This window comes from Colossoma macropomum, unplaced genomic scaffold, assembly GCF_904425465.1.
Source record: "Colossoma macropomum unplaced genomic scaffold, Colossoma_macropomum, whole genome shotgun sequence".
NCBI classification, from domain to species: Eukaryota; Metazoa; Chordata; class Actinopteri; order Characiformes; family Serrasalmidae; genus Colossoma; species Colossoma macropomum.
Genome location: NW_023494800.1, coordinates 24,564,554 through 24,585,786, shown reverse-complemented (window position 1 = coordinate 24,585,786; position 21,233 = coordinate 24,564,554). Strand labels below are relative to the sequence as shown.

Sequence of the window (21,233 nt, the reverse complement as noted above, 5' to 3'; positions counted from 1 at the left end):
GACAAAAAAAACACAGAAGGTCCTGAATAGGTGAATCAGTTATTAAACATTATCAGGCCTCTTATATCTTATTCAGGCCTGCAGTTATAGTTTGATTCAAGAGAGTACTGCCGCTGTGGCGTGACAGATTCAAGAACTAAGCAGAGCTGACTGAAGTTTCAAGGTTAGGGGGCTTTTTATGGACTGGTGGATGGGAGCGGCGAACTCGGTTGTGATCATGGTTTCCATTACGGCTAACATGGCCCCGCAGAAGCCTCATCCGTCATCATGGTGCGGAACAAGCCGAGCGCTCCAGACACTGGGGCCTGTGCAGGTAGGTGCGCTCTCCCCAAGAGCGACCAATCACATCAAAGGAGCGCAAGACGAAGCATCACATATTTATGTCTGGCTTGGTGCTATGAGGGCTTCCTCCTGTGAGGTGCTGTCATTCATAGCCTTTCCCTTTCAGAACTCCACGTCTGTCTTGGTTTCATTCCTTTCATTCCGTTCCATTCTTATGTGGGTTAGATCAACACTTCCCAGCACCATATATGTGTGTCATTTCTAGATATTGCCTTATGTGCTGGAAATTTGCACTTCTATGATTTCAAAAGGTGAAAATAACATATTCGAATGGGGCGCTGGTTCTTAGTGGCTCAGATTTTCAGTCTTTCACCTAAGCCTTTTCTCTGCCATGAATATCTCTAGCTCCAGCTCTATTATTTCATTTTGTGAGGATTCATGCAGGGAAACTCCATTAGCGCTCCAAAAGAGGCATGGTTTCCATCAGAGCCGCAGGACAATGGCTGACGGGTGTTAGCCTTGGGGGCCTCAGTCAGGTCACTCCAGTTTGTAAATGGAAGCCATTCCAGCTGTGCTGACCATGGATGAGGTCGGCTTCCAGCGTTTCATGGCCTTAAGGTTAACACACTTATTTATGTCCTAGCAGGATGCATCCTTTTGCACTCTTCCAGGGAGTTGGCAGCAGGAAACCAAAAACTGGCCTTTGTTGATTCCTTTTCATGTTTCTGTCTAAATGAGAGACTGTCACAGAGTGAAATAAAGAGAGAAAAGCTCCTCCGTTCTCATCAGGAAAATTTGAGGAGCTGTTGAGAATTAAACAGAAAGAGCAGCAACATTGCTAAATAGCAGCCAAACAATGATTTATGAAAAAGAGAAAGGGCTGATTAACTAGGCTATATCTTTGATTTTCTCAGTTCAGCTTTGCTCTGCTTTGATCAAGTTGGTACTCGGTATTGTTTTGGCATGTTTAAGCTAATGACTTTAAAGGTCATCTTACAACACTACTGATTTATAACCTTTGGCCACACTTAATATGAGATGCGTAATAGCTGTGTATTTTATCGGACCTTTGTAAGTGTGTTGTATTGAGGAATATTTTGACACATACTTTGTGGAAATATAACAATCTGAAGTATTTATTTACATAGTACATCAGCAACAGTGTTTCCCACAGATTTGAAATATACTTTGATTTTGGGGGTTTATGCTACTCTAAAGCATAAATAAAGAACAATTCATAACTTTGATTACATTGGAGATTACAAATACACCTAGTTTGTTATGTACAAGGCCACATAGGTATGTCAGTTATGAATACTACTAACACTAAGACTTTATTTTTTAAGACTTAATTTATCTTTAGGTCTTCTTTGTGAGTGATGTATTTTTCCAATGTGAAACTATATACCATCATGTATAAATGTATAAAAACAGATGATCTAACCTGCTGCTTGGCTTTTTTTTAGTTTTTGTCTAACATATAAAAAATGGTTGGTAGGCTGTATAGCAACCTACCAGAGCAAAAAAGGCTCAAACAGATCTAGATGGTCACCTTTTACAGTACTAACAAAGATGCATATCACGCTACCTGAGGTACAAGTCTCTTCTCCTTCTCCTGCAGCTTCTTGTTAAAATATTTCTCAGTACAGTTCTTAGATGAATCGTCTAATCATTCTTTCAAACTAAGACAAAAGCAACTTCATTAAAGTACTGCAGGTGTCTTCTTCAGCCTCTCTTCTTTCCTCCATCTTTCCACAGCCTGGGCTGCATCCATGTAACACTCAAATTCTAAGCATGTTGTTTTTCAGAATAGATTAAAAGAAAGCTCAGCATTTTTTTTTTTAAATGGACGAGATATACTTTGGCGGGTGTCCATATACCTGGGTGCCAAAGTGTGACCGATCTGTGGGAAATCTTGAATCCCTGAAACAGTTGTTCTCAGTCCTCAAGTGATTTTAAGCCCTGTGTGAGCTTAGTCTCCACTGGTAGAGTAGAGGAACAAAAAATGGTGCATTGGACTGGGACTGGGAATCACTGACATGAGGTAATGTGGATCACGTGACCCTTCGTACTTTTGCATGTCTCAATCCAAGTCCATCTACCCAGCAGTGACCGCATCAGCTGCCTGTTCATCCCCACCCCAGCATGTTCATGTTTACACAGACACTCCACTCATCCTGTCCACACTACAAATTGGATCAGATGTGCAAAGTGACCTTTTTCCTTCTCATTTACCTGCGGCTTACTCTCCCTCTCTCTGGACAGATTTACGCTCTGCCAGCTTTTCTCCACCTTATTGCTTTCCAGTCAGCTGTTTTTTTTGCCCCTCTGCTGTACCTCCTGACCTGCTAATCCAGCACTATCCTGACCTCGGACGACCCGAAAACCGAAGCACTTTCAGGCCAGCCTGAGTCCATCACCGGCTGGGCACACAAACCCCCTCGTTGCTGAAAGTGGAGGATGCTGGCAGTCCGTAAAGTAGGCAAAGGTATAAGAGAGTGAGGAGAGAGATGTAGAAGGATGAGAGGAAGCACGAGCCGGAGAGATGGAAGCACAGGATCAATGGAATGAGAGATGGGGCAGGTGAGGAAGAGACAGAGATGGAGGGAGGCATGATGGCACAGATAAGCAGAACGGCACGGCGCTGGGAGATGGGAGGCCGATTCCTCACGATAAGAAAAGATGGCAGTAATAAATCGGAGGCCGAGCAGGGGAGTTGTAAAGTGTGCGTGAAAATGCAGAAACAAGCGTGAGGGGAAAAGTGGAGGAGTGCTGCTGCACCTGGGAAAATGAAAGACTAGAGAAAATAGGGGGCAGAATTGCAGAAAACCCAAGCTCTTTGTGCTATGAACAAAAGGAGCAGCATTTAACAGAGGTTAAATTGTGCTAGCTTGTTATTGTGTACAGGTGAGAATGCCCAAGTGATGCAGGTGTGCAATTTTATTTAAATGTCTTTCTATTTTGTGTCCCACATTGATACACACAAAGACTGCAATACAGAGCTTTGTGAGGACAGTTCTTGTCCTCTATAGCTACACAATGCTGTCAGAACCTATATACTATAAATACCATGAAGGACAGGAACGAAATCCATTCTGGCATGATTATACGTGCACATTGTACCAGAGGGCATAAAAAGGGGAGAAGAGTTTGATGGGACAGGCTTTTGTTTTCTACTCATTAGCAGCCTGTGCAATGAATTGTGTTTTCCAGCCCTTAAAATACTACAGTCTAAATGCTCTTGTGCAAATATGTCTGCACATAAGTAACAACTCATTCACACAAACTGACAGCAGGTATTGTGCTGGTTTGTGTGAGTCTGTATCTCTCATTATGATATCACTCATAATGACTCACACAAACCAGCACAATACCTGCTGGAAATACAATAAAACACAGCCACTTCATCGCTGGAGTCCAGCACAGTTTGCTGTTTTCTCTGCTTTAAAACTACAATTAAATGCTGATGAGTTAAACCACCAAATTGTGAAAGCACCCCCAGCATCCTTGAGTTCCCTATGGTGCAAAATACATCTAATGAGTGGCAGTTTATGGGCAGAAACACTTGATTAAAGAGGTCAAGGGAGAATGACCAGATTTGTTCTAACTGACAGGAAGGCTACGCAAACTTGATTAACCACTCCTTAAAACAGTGGTGATCAGAAAATCATCTCTAATCACACAACACATCGAATCTTGAGGTAGATGGGCTCCAACATGAGAAGACCACATTGAGTTCCACTCCTGTCAGCCAGGAACAGGAATCTCAGACTACAGTGGGCACAGTCTAACTGAAACTAGACAGCTGAAGATTTGAAAAAGGCTGCCTGGTCTGAAGAATCTCGATTTCTGCGTTATGCCGATAGTGGGGTCAGAATTGGGCTGTCAGTGGCATGAATCCATGGACCCATTCTGCCTGTTAACAGTTCAAGCTGCTGGTCATGGTGTGTAATGGTTTGGGAAATGTTTTCTTGGCACACAGTGTTTGAAGGCAGCAGCTTATCTGAGTATTGTTGCTGACGATTTTCATTTCTTTGTGGCCACTGCTTACTGATCTTTTGATGGCTACATCCAGCATGATGATGCGCTGAAGTCATCTCTAATTGGTTCCATGAACATAACAATGAGCTCAGTGTACTTGAGTGGCCTCCCTAATCACCAGGTCTAAATCCAATAGAACACCTTTGGGATGTGGTAGAATAGAGGATTCGCAACTCATGTGCACCTGACAAATCTGCAGTAATTACATGATGCAGTCGTGTCAACAGAATCTCTAAGGAATGTTTTCAGTACCTCTTTAAATCATTCACATGAAGAATTTAGGCTTCTTCACTAAGTAAATATAACAATTTACAACTGGGTAAGACAGTGTGATCTTCAGGATGAGCACAATGTCTGTAACACATTTTGCCGTGATAACAGGGACCCTCTGCAGAGTTTGTAACTTGTGATAGATAGAAAGCAAGCTATAGGTTCTCAGCTGGAGAGCTTCCAGGCACTGAACGCCTACTGAGGATAGGCAGTATCAGCCATTTTGACGATCAAAACAGTCTCTCTTGATTTTTTTTTTTAAAGTCTCTGCTTTCAAGAAAGCAAGTTTGTCGAACTCTGTCACTCCATCACAGTACTGTGAGGATGGTTTGCTGCAGTAGCACATAGGCCATATAGCTAACTTAACCTCTTAAATTCTCAGTAGGTCTAAGCTTCTATTTCTCACTCCTGTAGCTTAAAGCAGGCATATTTTGCTCACAGTAGGTCTTTGTATGATGTGATCTGTGTTATCATTTGCTTCTCTGTGAAGAAAGTGTCATTTTCTGGATGTTGACTTTGTATACGAATCAGCCCTGCTCTGAAGGGGCGGAATAGGTGGTGTGGTCACTGTAATGTGATGGAGAGCTCAACAATAGTTGCAGCTGAGCACTAGCACAGGAATTTAAGATTTTTGAAATGTGACACTAGACTGTTTTATGTACTCCTGTTCAGAGACATGTGTAGGTGAAAAGGCAGCTGTGATGGTGAACATATGAAGTTTGCATTGCTTTCCATGTAGTTATTAAGTCTGAGGATGTAATAAACCTGGGAAATTAAGTACCTGAAGTTGTTAAGTGATCACATGTATGAACTCTTGCGGTCATCTAGATTTTATTAAAGGCAGCAAAAAGAAGGAACGTCTCGGTTCTAATGCAACAATGTATTATCCATACCATGATTGATATCAGCCGAGTGAAGTACCAGAAAGACACACATCTCTTGGCTTACATGTGGTTTCTGGGAAAATTCTCTCGTTGGCAAAGAACATTTACACTTTAAATAGATTCTTGCACATCTCATTAAAAAATCCAGAAAGAATTATCAATTGAAAAGTTCTTTAGGGAAAAAAAATTATTTCTGAGACATTTTCAGAATAGCTGCGTTTGAGTGTGTACCCCCGCAATATGCAGTGTACACCAGTGAACATAAAATATCAACAGAAAGGTGGTAAATGATTGGAATATTTCTACAACAGATTTTTTACACTAGTCTCTCACAAGTATTTATATATATAAAACAGTTCTTTTTATAGTTCTGTTGTGAAGTTAATTGTTTCTTATCTGATTTCATAACCATCACTGAAACACTACACAGCACTAGCCACCCTATTTATTGGTCCGAGGACCAACAAAGGGACCTTTTGTGGCCAACTTGTAGTACATGGCCCAGTGGTTGAGAATCTGTGGGAGGTTCTGTGGCATCACTCAGAAGTCTAATAACAGCTCAGTTGATCCAGGTATTGAAATCAGTTGGAAAACTGAGGTTTGCAATATTTACAGTCCAGCACCAGCACAGACAACTCTTCTCAAGGAGAGAGGCTAAGATTCTCTTGCAGCAAGAAGTTCTGTTTTAGTTTGAGCTCTAAGCCCTGATGGTAAGGATACAGACACTCTGCTTTATCAGCTTCAAGCACATTTACACATGGTGCAGATGCATCGGTCACGGAGCCAGTCCCCACTCGAGGAAGCACTAGAGGAGTCAATGTCACGGGACTCAATAACATTCTGCGGATATCATCTGCTGGGAGAAGTGTGTCGCGTTTGAGAGAACCATTCGAAACACTTTCCCCCCGAGGGGGCTTTTTTCAGTCTGTGAGTCTGATGTAATGGTGTGGGGGAGTCATTTTAGGACTGCTTGCATGCAGTAAGCACAAGCCAGAAGACGAGCTGTGCTATCACCGTAAGCTACGGACTGACCGGAGATGGATTCCACTGAGGAAATGATAAAGGAGATATACTAAAACCTTTTGCTTCCCTCATAAACCCTTACTTTGCTGCAGTGTTCTTCACTTCATCCAGTTACTGGATGTGCATGGCAGCTCACCTCACCCCTTGAGTGTTTAGTTGGCACATGGGGAACGCTTTGAGACTAAATTAGAAGTGAAAGCAATTGAAAGGCCTTTTTATTGTTCACTGTTTCTTCTTCATAAGCTTCATCTGGAGCTTAGTCTAACGTGTTGCTAATTACGTTTGTTAATTTGTTTGCGGTATGGAGAATGGAATGTTCCAGTTCTACCTTTGCCTGGTAACAAGCTGGAGATGGATCTAAAGCCGCATTTCACTCAGACGGCCGCCCTCCATGTAGGGCAATGAGGCTCTCCGTGCTCGAGTGTAAGCCACTTAGCACGGGCCTTCAATAACAAACCTGCTTGCCAAGCAGCGGCATACGAGACGTTATACAGATTGCGATGGGGGGAAAAACCATTATACACAGTCAGCCTGCTTATTCGCTGGCCGGAACGGCAAACGTATCATCCTCTACTTCTTTTTTTTGATGATGATGCAAACCTGCGTAGGACTTAGCCGCCTGGCATACTTCAGCAACGGAATGAATAAAGAAAAGTGCTACTTGAAAGAGATGGATTTCATTTTCCTAGAAATTCATCAGTGCTAAGGCTTCAAGAGCCAACGCTTCCACGCCTGCTGGCTTCGCTCTTGTGTGACCTGAAGAAGTGCAGGTGAATGCTTTCATAGTTACGCTGCTTTCTAGAAGAGAAATTCTGATTCTATTTCGCTAGGATTTCCTGACTCACAGCACATACATTTAGCGTAAAGGTGAAATGTACTTCTAAACTGGTAAGAGAAATAACAGTGCTGTTGGAGAGTATGCCCATGAGTTTTGAGACCCACTTTGTTCCACAATAAACATCTGTAGATTCATTTTTACAAGTAAAAATAAACTGGAAAAAAAAACCCTTACATACTGTTACTGTAGTGATAACTCACTAAAAATAAATTATTAATAAAGAAAATTACTCAAATAACAGGAAATAGGCTGCTCAAATAATTACTTTGAATTACTGTAGTGAACTGAAAAGGAGATTCAAGGCCAAATACTAGGTGTAGGTGTGTTGGCTGTACTCCATTAGTTTACCTTGAGTGTTAACTTGCATTAGGCACTCGCGATAGAACAAACAGTGCCCTCCGCAAATATTGGCACCACTGGTAAACATGAACAAAACAGGCTGTGAAAAACATTGTGTTGCTGATGCTTTTGATCTTTCATTCAAAATGTTAGCAAACATCTAACTTTTATTTGAAACAGTGATTAAAAAAAAAAACTGAATCTTATCAGGAAATTAGTGTGACACAATTATTGGCACCCCTTCGTTTAATACTTTGTGCAGCCTCCCTTTGCAAATATAACAGCTCTAAATCTTTTCCTATAATGCTTAATGAAACTAGAGAACGTATGGCAAAAGATCTGAGACCATTCCTTCATACAGAACCTCTCCAGATCCTTCAGATTCTAGGCTCCACACTGTGGACTCTCCTCTTCAGCTCATCACATAGATTTTCTGTGGGATTAATGCCAGGGGAGTGGGGTGCCCATGGCAAAACTTTAATTTTCTTAATTCTGTTTTCTTGTAGCCATTTCCTGATTTATGCAGCTCGACAACCTTTTGTCGCACATCATTGCTGTTTTCTCTGGTCTTTCTCGTAGTGATGGATGGCTAAGGGAATTTGGCCTATGCTGCATCTCATATATATTCACCAGTGAAACAGGAAGTCATGGTGGACCATTTAACTTTAAAATGAGATGAATTGGAATTTACTTGAGTTTGATTTCACTCAGAGGAATTTCTAGGGGTGGCAACATTTGTGGCGCACATAGATTTAAGAAAAATATTTATTTCATGACGAGATTTTTTTTTTTCTTGCAATCATTATACCTTAAATAAAGTTTAGATTTTTGTTAATACTTTGAATTAAATAATAAAAAAATAAGTAATTAAGAATATTGTTTACAGCTTATTTTGCTCATGACTACCAGGGGTGCCAGTATTTGTAGGGGGCACAAGAGAGATTGTAATTGACCTGATTCTTTGGGTGGGTAGGATGGTGCCCCCTCCCCGCATCACTTAGGACAGTGCTACCTAATGCGGGTGTTTGTTAGCTGAAGTAGTAGAAGAGATGCAGTGACTGGCTTCAGCTATCTTGGAGGAAGCACATGCTAGCCTTCACCCTCCCAGCTTGGTAATGTGGTGTAATAGAGGAAAAGGTGAGAGTTTATTTCACAGAAAACATACTGGGAGTTTGTAAAGGTCTTGTTCTTTCTTCAGTAAAGCCTAAAATTAGACACTTCTAAATGGTTTAATCACTATGCCTTAATCTTTATTCATTATGATGCATATTAGTACATAATTGGATGTCTGTTGCATGAAACATATATATATATATATATATATATATATATATATATAAATATATATGTATATGTAGCGGGGTCGCAGAGTGCTGCGGTGCGTAGTGCGTAAAAGCTGCCAAATTCTCTGCTGACTTAGTAACTGCAGAGTTCCAAACCTCCTCTGGCGTTAACATCAGCACAAAAACTGTGTGCTGCGAGCTTCATGGCATAGATTTCCATGGCCGAGCAGCTGCATGCAAGCCTTACGTCACCAAGCACAGTGCCAAGAGTGGTGTAAAGCACGCTGCCACTTCTTTAGTCATTACTAATTAGAGGCTAAAACAAATATGCTAAGGCTAAATTTGGGAGAAAATTAAATAAATACATAAAAATAGTGCTTGTTGCTTTAAAAAAACACACAAAGAAGGCAGTCAGGCACAGTAGCTGTTTAGCTAAGATTTGTTAGCCAGATAGCTAATTATATCCTTGTGTGTGAAGCGGAGTTGTGAAGATTTTTTAAAATAGCTAAGTTGGATACTTTATTAGAAATAAACTCAAGTAAAAGTAAAATCTCTGACGTAAAACTGCCATTAAAGGGAAATATCTGCTTAAGTACTGTGATGAGTAGTCGTAATTTGTTGTTTTCCACTTCAGGAATTTGTTGTTTTACTCTTCAGTCATCATCATGAATCACTTTTTTGAAATCCACATAAACAGGAACATCTCTGTATGTGAAATCTTTATACAAGCCTCTTAACTTTGGAAATACAAATCTCTATTGACTCATCTGCCGGTGAGATAAAAGAGGAAGATTTACAATTGTTTGGCTTGGCTTGTGAGCCTAAGTCTTCTGGGCCCACCATTTACATACGCACTGGAGTGTGGCAGAGTAAGGGATTTTTTTTTTCCGTCCCTGAAAAACTGCTGATTAAGAAATTGATTTAATAACTTGCGGGGCGGACTGACAGCTGCTGTGACGGTGCTGGGCCGAGACAGCAACCGATTTCATGCATAATGAAAGGTGATGAAGGAACCGGAACCTTCCGGGGCAAGACTCTGCTAAGCCCATAATGCTGTATAATCATTTTAGACAGGCCCAAAATGAGGCAGTCTGAAGGGAGGAGCCATTGTTGGAAATGATTTAAGATGAGGGAAATGAGGGACATCAAGGAAGGAACCTCATAAACCGGGGGATTCATTTGTTGGATTTTTCTGCCTCTTATAAGGGTCAGTCTGCTTATTAGCCGTTAGCCTGTGGGCTAATGATGCCTGAAATTTATACGGTGTTCTTGAGCACAGCAGGAACGCACCTCTCAGTGGTCGACCGGGCCGACGTACTAAAAATTGATCAAGTTCTATAAAAAAAAGTTGTTGAAGTGCAGGTCCAAAGCTCTTGAGGTATATCATAAAGTAGGAGCATGAAACAGAGCACACACATTCACACATGAAACTTCCTAAACGCATGCCCTGAAAACTTTTTATACAGCAGCACATTGGATTTGAAAAGAAGCGAAAACTAACATGGTGAAACCTTCACTCTGAAGTTCACTTACATTGCATAATGTAATGCTTCTTTCAACTCACTTGAAACTTGGTGAAAACTTAGGTGCAACAGTTGTAACTGTCTCAGTTTTCTTAAACAAGTTTCATGACTTAATCTTGCTTATTTACTGCTAACCAGTTTGCTTAACTAGCTACTTATCACACATTATTATATTTAACCAGAACATGTGTAAAAAAAACTAGCTATTTATCTGGCTAACTAGTGTGAGAATCACATGTTGTGTGTGGCTTTATTTCTAAACTGCTTCATGCTTCATTCAGTTGCGCCATAATTGTTCCACTCAAAATAGTTTCACGCTAAATATCTCATGGCACATGATTTTATATGGTCAGGACATTAAAATATGTGAAAAATACTAGGTGCTGAATTTGCTTACTAGGGGAATAATCAGATGTGTTGTATGTGGCTTTACTTTTTGAATTGCTTTATGTATTTGTCCAGTTGCTTCGAAATTGCTTCAAGCATGCAACTAGTTGGTTGCATTGAAGTTTTACCATCTAAAGCCAGCCTAGCCTAACACTGTTGTTCTCAAGCTTTTTTTTAAAGCCCCCTTTGTGGATAGTAGGTGTCATTGCCCCACTCCACCAATCATTGATTTTACTTTACGGACCCGAGCCATGTCCATTTTGCTAGCTTTCTCCACAGCTACCTGCACATACAGGAGACATAGTGCTGTTCTATGACATTACTGATATCTCGTTAAGTGGGCACAGGATGGAGTTTTATTAAGGTTTGCTAACATCAGCCATTTTAAAACGTGCCACTGTTTTGGATATGGATGAAACAAATTTGCTAAACTGACAAAACTAAAAATGACTAAGTAGAGATACAACTTCTGAGATTATTCTGTCAGTGTTTTATGGCCAGTCAAATTCTTGATGGTCTCATCATTCCTGAATGTCCACTTCATCATCTCTTTCAGATACTGGTTAGCAGCCATTCAGCTATTCACCATGACCTCGATGAAGCTTTAAGATTTCTGAGAACGAATTTTGAATTTTAGACTAGACTAGACCAGACTAGATTACCTAGGGCACCTTTAAAAGTGAGACCCTATACCTGATATAGTAGAGGGCACCTGTTTCCAAAACCAAACACACATATTGTCAGTCCAAGTTAAAAAAGAAAATAAATAAATACATCGTTAATGGCTTTGGTCTATAATGCACATGATACATAGGCGTTTTTAATACTGGCTGTGGCAGTGTGCTTCAGCTTAGGGTGTGGAACAGGTTAGGTTTTTTAAGTTTGCTGAAGTTGTTTTCATAATGTAGTGTTGTGTGTAGTGTAAACCTAAGACTGTGCAGGTTGGTCAGAGCATTCAAAAAATGTCCTTGTGTAACCTGCTTTGATGTCGTAAAATTTCCCTTTTCCTTGATGATCCAGGCCCGGTCCCTGTTTAGAAATGATAACAGTTTGCCGATTAATGATGCTCAGAACAGTGCACCTCAATGTGTAGGAGAGACAAATGTGACGTAGCTGACCTAAATTCCTTGGAAATCAAAACAACTGACAATTCAAGATGTACGGGAATCGTTAACAACTCCACAGTGGTTCTCCTTAGGGATTTAAAAGTGATAACTAGGATTAATTACTGAATGATAATCCTAGGGTTCAAGGGGTTAAACATTTAAAAGTACATTTTAAAAATTGTACTGTGCCAGTGGCTTTTGTTATGGCTTTTGTTAGCTGTTAGGTTAGTTAGTTGACAGTTAGCTTACTGCTTTCCTTTTGAAATTGAGTGCATAGTTTGTTGACTTGTGATAGCACAAGTTGTCTGTAAATGTTAAAGTACCCATAATTGTTGAATAATAAATTAGGTATCGTTATGAATTATTGTTATACCCAAGAAACTAAAAGTGGCATAGAAGTATCCCTGAACCTCAACATTCATTAGGAATACAAAGATTATACACAAATTATAAATGCCCCCTTGCTGCCTCGTTTCTAAACCCTACACTTTCTTCCCACTCATCCTCTCATTAGCATATTTTAGAATATTGGAGTATATTTTATTTTTATATGTTAAGTTCAGTCTCATTTGTGACATACAAAACTAAGGTGCTCCCACGAGCGGCACACACATTGCTTTTTTTGGATGTATTGAGAAAAGCCTGTGATTTCAATGAAAAAACTATGAACTCTGTGCCAGAGTGATACAAGCATCAGGTTATATAATCATAGGAAGCCCTCTGAGAGGAGTAAGCCATGTTAAAAACACATTTTTGAGTGCAGATCTTTAAATGTCCCAGTGTTCTACTAAATCTAGTCACCTCATAACCTAACCAGGTCACTTACTCTAAAGATAATGGGTCACTGTACAGACTAAAGTCAGTTTCAAATGTTAGGTTTCCTGAGGTCCAAGAGCTTTTTCTCAAGACCTGGTCAACATGATACATACACTGAATTCTAGGCAAGACAACAAACAAATGAATTGATTTAAATTATGAAACTTGGCAAGAACTTGTGAAGATATATAAGCACTAAAAAAAATGCTTCTTTGTTAGTCATGCACTAAAACGATGGCATCTGCCCAGTTAACTTTTCAGAAAAATCATGGTTTAATGTTTAAAACAATCAAAGTAATGAGCAACTGTAATTTTAGAGTCTTTAGAAGTTCATTCCAAGTAGAAAGAGCAGAGGACCAGAAAGCCATTTTTCTAAATTCTGTTACCATGATGTCCCTTATGATGACATTGGCAAGTGACAGTATCTAGATCCCACACACTCACAGTCGCAGTGGTGCCCTGGTCTGCACCCATGGAGGTGTAGAAGCACAAATGGCAACCCATCTGCTGACCAATCAGTGTGGCAAGCTTGGTGATCACATGGGACACTAGCGGGAGACCTGGCAGTAAATCTGCCCTGCAGCTGGTTTAATGGGCCTTGGCTGGCAATGAGAACCCTGATTATATACGGTTATGAGGGTATGAAAACCTTTCTCATGCCTCCCTGACCTTTGCACACTCTTTATGCAGAGGGCTATGTGTAAATCTGTTTTCCTAATAAGCTATTTGCATTGTTTACAGCGCTCTGCCGGCAGACATAATCAATCGTTCAACTTTTGGTTTAGCCCACACTAATCATTGAGTGACTTGAATGTTGATTTGGAAGTGCCTTACTTTGATGGTACATTGAAGATCTTTGTAGATGCTTTCTTTGTCTTTGATTTATATTCAACTAAATACCTATTAAATCCAGTGGGGAACCCTCAGAGCCTTCTAGACCTTTTAACCTTTTCAACTCCTTGGGACCACCGGTGGTTCCAAAACGCACTTTGTCATATTCTTCATAACTTTCATATTTCATAAGCTACATTCAAAAGGTGAGTGTCGTATGAGAGGTGTAACTGTCTTCTTTCCTGTCAAATATACTATATTGCCAAAAGTATTCACTCACCCATCCAAATCATTGAATTCAGGTGTTCCAATCATTTCCATGGCCGCAGGTACATAAAACCAAGCACCTTGGCATGCAGACTGCTTCTACAAACATTTGTGAAAGAGTGGGTCGCTCTCAGGAGCTCAGTGAATTCCAGCTTGGTACCGTGATAGGATGCCACCTGTGCAACAAGTCCAGACGTGAAATTTCCTCGTTACTAAATATTCCACAGTCAACTGTCAGTGGTATTATAACAAAGTGGAAGCGATTGGGAACAACGGGAACGACAGCAACTCGGCCACAAAGTGGTAGGTCACGTGAAATGACTGAGCGGGGTCAGCGGATGCTGAGGTGCATAGTGCGCAGAGGTCGCCAACTTTCTGCAGAGTCAATCGCTACAGACCTCCAAACATGTGGCCTTCAGATTAGCTCAAGAACAGCGCATAGAGAGCTTCATGGAATGGGTTTCCATGGCCGAGCAGCTGCATCCAAGGCTTACATCACCAAGCGCAATGCAAAGCGTCGAATGCAGTGGTGTAAAGCGCCGCCACTGGACTCTAGAGCAGTGGAGACGTGTTCTCTGGAGTGATGAATCACGCTTCTCCGTCTGGCAATCCGATGGACGAGTCTGGGGGTTGCCAGGACAGTGGTACTTGTCTGACGGCATTGTGCCAAGTGTAAAGTTTGGTGGAGGGGGGATTATGGTGTGGGGTTGTTTTTCAGGAGTTGGGCTCGGCCCCTTAATGGTTCAGCATACCAAGAGATTTTGGACAATTGCATGCTCCCAACTTTGTGGGAACAGTTTGGGGATGGCCCCTTCCTGTAAGCAAGGTCCATAAAGACATGAATGAGCGAGTTTGGTGTGGAAGAACTTGACTGGCCTGCACAGAGTCCTGACCTCAACCCGATAGAACACCTTTGGGATGAATTAGAGTGGAGACTGTGAGACAGGCCTTCTCGTCCAACATCAGTGTCTGACCTCACAAATGCGCTTCTGGAAGAATGGTCAACAATTCCCATAAACACACTCCTAAACCTTGTGAAAAGCCTTCCCAGAAGAGTTGAAGCTGTTATAACTGCAAAGGGTGGGCCGACATCATATTAAACCCTATGGATTAAGAATGGGATGTCACTCAAGTTCATATGCGTGTGAAGGCAGACGAGCGAATACTTTTGGCAATATAGTGTAGATGGGTAATGTAATTTTGAAACCTTATAATAGAGGAAGCTGAAATCACAGTTTTTTTGTCTACTGAAAGTCGACCCATTTTTCCACAAATCTGGGCTATAAACTATGAACAAATGGTGTCTCTTCAGTGATCTGCCCTGTAAAAATGATATTTTTGGCTTTCAGCAGTAAATTGTAAGCATATAGCAATGTGTATGATCATAAAACACGTTTTCTGTTAATTTGAGGGGAGCTTTTACAAAAAATAAATAAAATAAAAATTTACATTTATTTCATGCAGTTTCTGAATAATTTGCATTATGATTTGGTCACGTAAATTCAGATGGACAAACCAAAATATAAATTCTGTTCTGTGAGTTCTGTAAAGTGAAAAGAATAAAATTTGTCATTTTTTAGTTTGTTTTTATTTAATATAATCATCATGCTTGTTGTATTTACTTAAATATTGTAGAACTTATTTCACTGTTGAATTATAGAAGCTCCCATTGTCCAATCAGAATTTTTTTTCAGTAGGAACACCCGAGCAGCTTCTCATGTCAGAAGCTAGACCGAAGGCCAAATTTGTCAATTGCCAATCAGAACTGGTAGAATCAACCAGTTATTTTTTGATCTGCACTGAGTGGGACCAATGCGAGGAGAAAATAATATATATATTATATAATATATATATATATATTATATATATATATATGTCTCTGATGAGTCATCATAGTGATAGGATGACCAACATGCTTCACTCAGAAGATGGAAAAGGATTGAAAAACAGTGGCAGCTCAATGCCAGGCAGGATACAATTTTAATATCTGTTTCAAGCTTTAAATAATTCATGGAATGCCTTGACTTGCCATGTGACTTAGTGCTAACATACAACTAGAATCCCATAGAGGTGCCTGCAAAATTAGCATTATCGCATGGGTTTTTAAATTCATGGCCCAAACTGAAGGCCGAGCTCTAATAGTCACTGTTCACCACTGATTAAATTCACTTTCTTTTCCCTAATTCCAAACCTAACAATCACTCTAACTCTAAGCTTAACCTCAACATAAAACCAAACTGTAACCCTGGCCCTGATTGTAACTCTAACATTCTTAATAATGAACTGATTGTTGGAATGCTTTCGAATATGCACAAAGGGACAAAAAATGCAGTATTTCTATAACATAATTACCACATTCTGCTATAGTAGGCTTGAGCTGGACATTGTTATTGGAATATGTTATCCATTATCTTATGTGCATCAAAAAAAATTAAAAGTTTGAAATGAAAATGCGGACAGTCATGTTAGATAAATGACCACGGCGCAACAGTTGCGTTCCAGCAGAGTCTGATGTAAGAGTGCAAAACAAGGGAGAGTGGTGAAATGCAAGCCTGTGGAATTTATGAGCTTGGATGGTGATGGAGCACAGTCATTCCATAGGCCTTGCTTGTGAAAAGCGTAACCAGGCTTGAAGGCATGCGGTGCATATCGAGTTCCGTAGCGGTAATAATAACAAATAACCCTGAGGTTCGTGTAGGCCTGCCTTTTTGAGTTCTGACATACGGACCTTGTCACAAATGTGGTCTGGCACCCTGGCATCTAAATGCAGGTCAGAGCTCACTCGCAACATGAAAGAACGAGATGCAGCAACAAATACTGCGGACCAAGGCTCCATAATAAATGGCAAGGATGTTGCTGTCAGTCATTTCAGCCTTTGTTATGGCCTGTAGGATGCTAGCCACATGCTTTCACATTTCAGCTGAAGCATTTATGCCAAAGTCAGAGCACTGAATGCGTTATGTAAGTTTATATCAACTGGCGTGAGCCACAGACCTGCCCCAGTATCAAGTTTGCTGTTAATATTCCACTCCTACTCTGAGTTCATTCTTGGGGGGGAGAAAGACACACGAAAAGTTGATAGGCCTGATCCCCTTCATTGACAGCCTGTACAAACTCTCACGGCTGCATTTCCAAGTGCTGGCTTTAGCAAGAAATGAATTTCCCAGATGTAAAGTATCGAAATCAAACATTTCCCGTTAAAAATGCTCTGGAAAGCGAGATTCTGAAATATTCATGGACAGGGGAAGGGGAAAAAAAGACACCCTCTTCGTAAATAGATCATAGCTTTTTCAGAGATTCTCTTTGCTGTTGTTGTAGCCAAGAAAAATGTGAAACCTGACCCCATTTCCTCCCCCTCCCTTTTTCCCAGCTGTGTGTGTATTTCTTTTCTTTTCCTTTTACTTTTTCTTCTCCTTCTACTTCTTCTTCTTCTTCTTCTTTTTTTTTGGGATTGCAACATCTGGGAAGGCTTTCTCCCAGTAATCTCCCCCCAGCTCAGGGGCCTGTTCTGCATCATAATAGAACTCAGACCCCCCTCCTCTCCTCTCAGTAAGCCTGCCATTTACACACACACACACACACACACACACACACTCACACACACACACACTCACACACTGTACTGACGAGCACACACAGAAACACGTGGCTCTGGTGAGATGAGGTAATGCCTGCAATGATGTGGTTGAAAAACATCAGTGATCAGTCACAATCTGCTCAATGTAAAAAGTCAGGCAAGTAGTACAAACAGAACGTTCTGGAGAGAGTGTTCGCTCTAGGTTTCCCTGCGTCTTGGACAAAAAGCAGATAAGGAACAGTCTCACACTTCAGCCTGGTCTGATAAAAGTCCCGGCTCTCTCCCACAGCCAGATGTTTACCCCGGACGCGACCAGGCTGCCATTTGTTTCCAGCGCTACGTTCTGTTTACGTTGGCTGTTGTGTCGTGAGAAGTGCTGTGGCAACTGTGCTTCACAGGCGCTGAGCCTGGTTTAATTGTGCTGTTGTTCTGCAGCAGAGGCTGGTTTTGTTAGCTTTAACCACTAAAACTGCAGGCTTATTGTTGAGTTCATCACCGGCAGTATATTTGGGCCAGGTGTTCTAGGCCCACCCACTTTTTCACTGACCCACCCAAAGTGACTGTTCTGATTGACACTTATGAATAAATAACAGCTTGGGCAAGTAATGAAAATGCACTCATATTCGAAATTCCATTTTTGACATTGACCAAACAAAATCCCAGTTTAACCAACAACCATACCTGTGAGGTGTTTGCTAAGTGTTGCTCCCTCCCAAGCCACCAACATACTCTCAAACACCCAGCTGCAGTTTGCAGAGCTAAGTCTAGGAGCTTCTCATCACTCTGCTACAAGAACTTTGTGTTTAAGTCCTGCATTAGCAGTGATACTGTCAGCACTTTGGAGGTCTGGAGGCCTGTTATGTGAATTATAGATTAAAAGCATATGCACAAGACATGTTTAAAGCAGCTGGGCACACAATATAACATTAGATAAACACAATAACTACATTTATCAAAATCTGAATGTGGTACAGTCATCACCAGCACATTAATGCCAAAGGCATAAATGCTAGAAATCAGCAGCATGTTAAAGTTATTTTGCTCTTTGTTGCTCCTGTGTGCACAGCAAGAGATACAAGTTCACTTATTTCTATTACAAGTGCCTAGTTTAATATTTTCTGGTCGTCCAGTAACTCAATGTCTACAGTTGCAAATGCCTCAGTTATGGATTATAGTTCATTGTAGCCTATATCCCCTTATCCACAGGAGAGATTCAGCCCACGTGCAGATTTGCTGTGCCCATTCAAAACAGCAGTCCTGGCGCTGCTACTGGTTGAGTTATTGATTGAAAGGCTTATAGTCCAGGAAATACTACAGTGGTTTATTTAGTAATAGTTATGAAACTACTAAATAAGTGTGTAGTCATTAGAGTGAGGAAGGGAAGTGTGCACCCATCTGTCTTTAAGGGTTTTAACAGGTTAAGGAAGCGCTCACTGTATGCTTTGGAGTTACGGCACATTTCAAAGACTGCAGCTGGCCCTGCTCTGGACGTGCCTCGTGAGCTTGGGAGTGCACAACCATATTTGGGCTGGGTTATGACAGCTTGGGTCAGGGCGTAAATATTAGGACAAGCCTGTGATGAATGACGAGCAGAAGCTCCACCCTACGCGAGTACGCTGAGGTCCCTGGAGAGAGGAGGATAAGTGGATAGGAAGATATAAAGTGGGAAATTGGGTCCTCTGAGAAGCACTCATTGACCTGAGGCCACTTCCTGAGGTACCTTTGAGGCCTTTGAGGTTTCATTTATGTGGACATATCTGAGCAATTAGCCCTGTCTTATTAAATTTCTGTGCCTGCCAGTTTAGCCCTGACTATTCGAAAGCTCACTATGTTGCCAGTTCACCTGATTTTAAACACCACCTCCTAAAGCCTTGCAACTAAGATGAGTTTTGAAAATCTCAATTCCTGTTGATACATCATTTCGCCAATTAGCTCCATCTATTAAGGGATAACTTAAGAGTGTTTGGCAGATGACTTTAATGAAGGCTGCAGCATTTACACACACAGCATTAGCATGGCAAAGTTGACTTGATTATGAAATGAGCACAAAAGCACATCTTTTATGTGATTGATTTGACTATAATTTAAGTTTCTGCCAGCGCAAGCAAGTTTCCACCCTTCTCCTCAAACTCTGGTCAACATAAGCTTCTGGCACATCCCATTAGTTTAGATTTGATGTTTGTCTACTTCTCCAAAACAGCCTCTAAACTCGAGAAGAAAACAGCCTGTGAGGGATCAGATCTTCATAATTTCAAAGCAATGCTATTTGTTCGCCAAGCAGCACCAGGTGTCAAACAGCAGCTGTACCTGATAGACGTTTTTCCCTTGCGCTTCTCCAGAATATATCCCAAGCCTTATTGGTGGAATCCTTCACATGCTCGCTGAAGGACCTCCGCAGTGGAGTCTTCACGGTGTGTGCCATATCCACGTGCTCTTCCCAAAGCCCCTCAAGAATCTCGCTCTCTCACTCCATCCACAGAGGAGAACCCTGCAAGTCCAGGCAGCTGAGCGTGGCAAGAGGAGGAGAGATCCTGCTTCCCAGTTTCACCCCCTTGATGCAAAAAAGTCTGCATGTAATTTTTGCAGACACTCTCCTCTAAGCGTGTGTGTCAGAGAGAGAGAGAGAGAGAGAGAGAGAGAGAAGGGGGGGGTGAGGGAGATAGAGGGGGAAGAAAAGGAAACTTTTTTCCCACAAGCTAGGGGTCAAAGTCACCCGAAAAGGAAATAGCATTTAGTTTGGGTTGAGCGTTAAACCCCTTTTGCCTCAGAGCCAGAGACGCTTCTGCATCTGGACAACAGCAATTAAGGCACGCACATACACATGCTTGTTTCTCTGTGGGGAGCTGAGATAAATATTGAGTTTAAGGGAGCCAGCTTTGGCCACGTATTGTGGAAACGGACCAAGAGACAGTCCCTTCTGTTTTGTTTTTCAACTGTGTCAAAAAGCAGAAGTTTCTCTTCTCTGTGACATTTGCAGCGCGTCTGTCTTTTTGGCACAAAGATCACATTTCATTCTACGTGCAGCAGGAGAGTCTTCAGCAGTAAACAAATCAATATTGAGCCACAACCTTTTCACTATATATTGGTTACCTTAAGTTCATGTATAGCTTGTAAAACCCAATGTTTCAAGCCATAATCAGCATGTTCTTCTCAAGTGGTAGAGTCTGGCTCCAGTTTGAGATATTTTATCACTGCAAATTTGCTCTTGTCTCTCTGCTTAGTCTCACTTCCTTCTGCCGTAAAAAAAACAACACGCACAACACAGCCAGCTTCTGCATAAGATAATGTACTAAGCTGCAGGCAAGCCAGAGACATTGACGCACAGATCATGTCACACCAATGGCACTGATGCTGTTAGCCAAATGTTAATATCTTACTCTTAATTCCGTCTCATGTCAAAATGCTGACTAGCTAGTCAGAGATGAGCTTGGTACGAATTCAAGAATATTTTCAGTTGCCTTACTCTGTTTTTTCACAGTGCAAAAACTGGTTATAATTATTCTTCCTGTTCTTCCTTAATGAGATTTGTGCTTCATATGCTTGACAGATCATTTGCTACTTACTGATTTGAATAATTATTATCAGATCTAATGATCTGGCAGAAAAATTTGCTTTGCACAGGCTTACATTATTTTTGAGACTTCCTTAGGAACTAAATTAAACCATGACTCTTATAGGCAGGCAAATGATCACATCCTATCCACTATCCCCTCTGAGAGTTTTTGTTGCACCATCCTATCGGTGTGTGTTAGTTGTGCAGTTGTTC

General features: G+C 41.1%; 1 protein-coding gene across 1 annotated transcript in view; it reads right to left on the bottom strand.

Moving 5' to 3' along the window:
* Window positions 1-20,146, bottom strand: part of si:dkeyp-23e4.3 (rho GTPase-activating protein 7) — a 70,846-nt gene extending 50,700 nt beyond the window's left edge. Inside the window, exon 1 of the mRNA XM_036587648.1 lies at window positions 19,775-20,146. Coding sequence (XP_036443541.1) covers window positions 19,775-19,889 — 115 coding nt within the window. The 5' untranslated portion in view covers window positions 19,890-20,146. The remainder of the gene's footprint in view (window positions 1-19,774) is intronic.
* Between the last annotated feature and the right edge of the window lie 1,087 nt (window positions 20,147-21,233).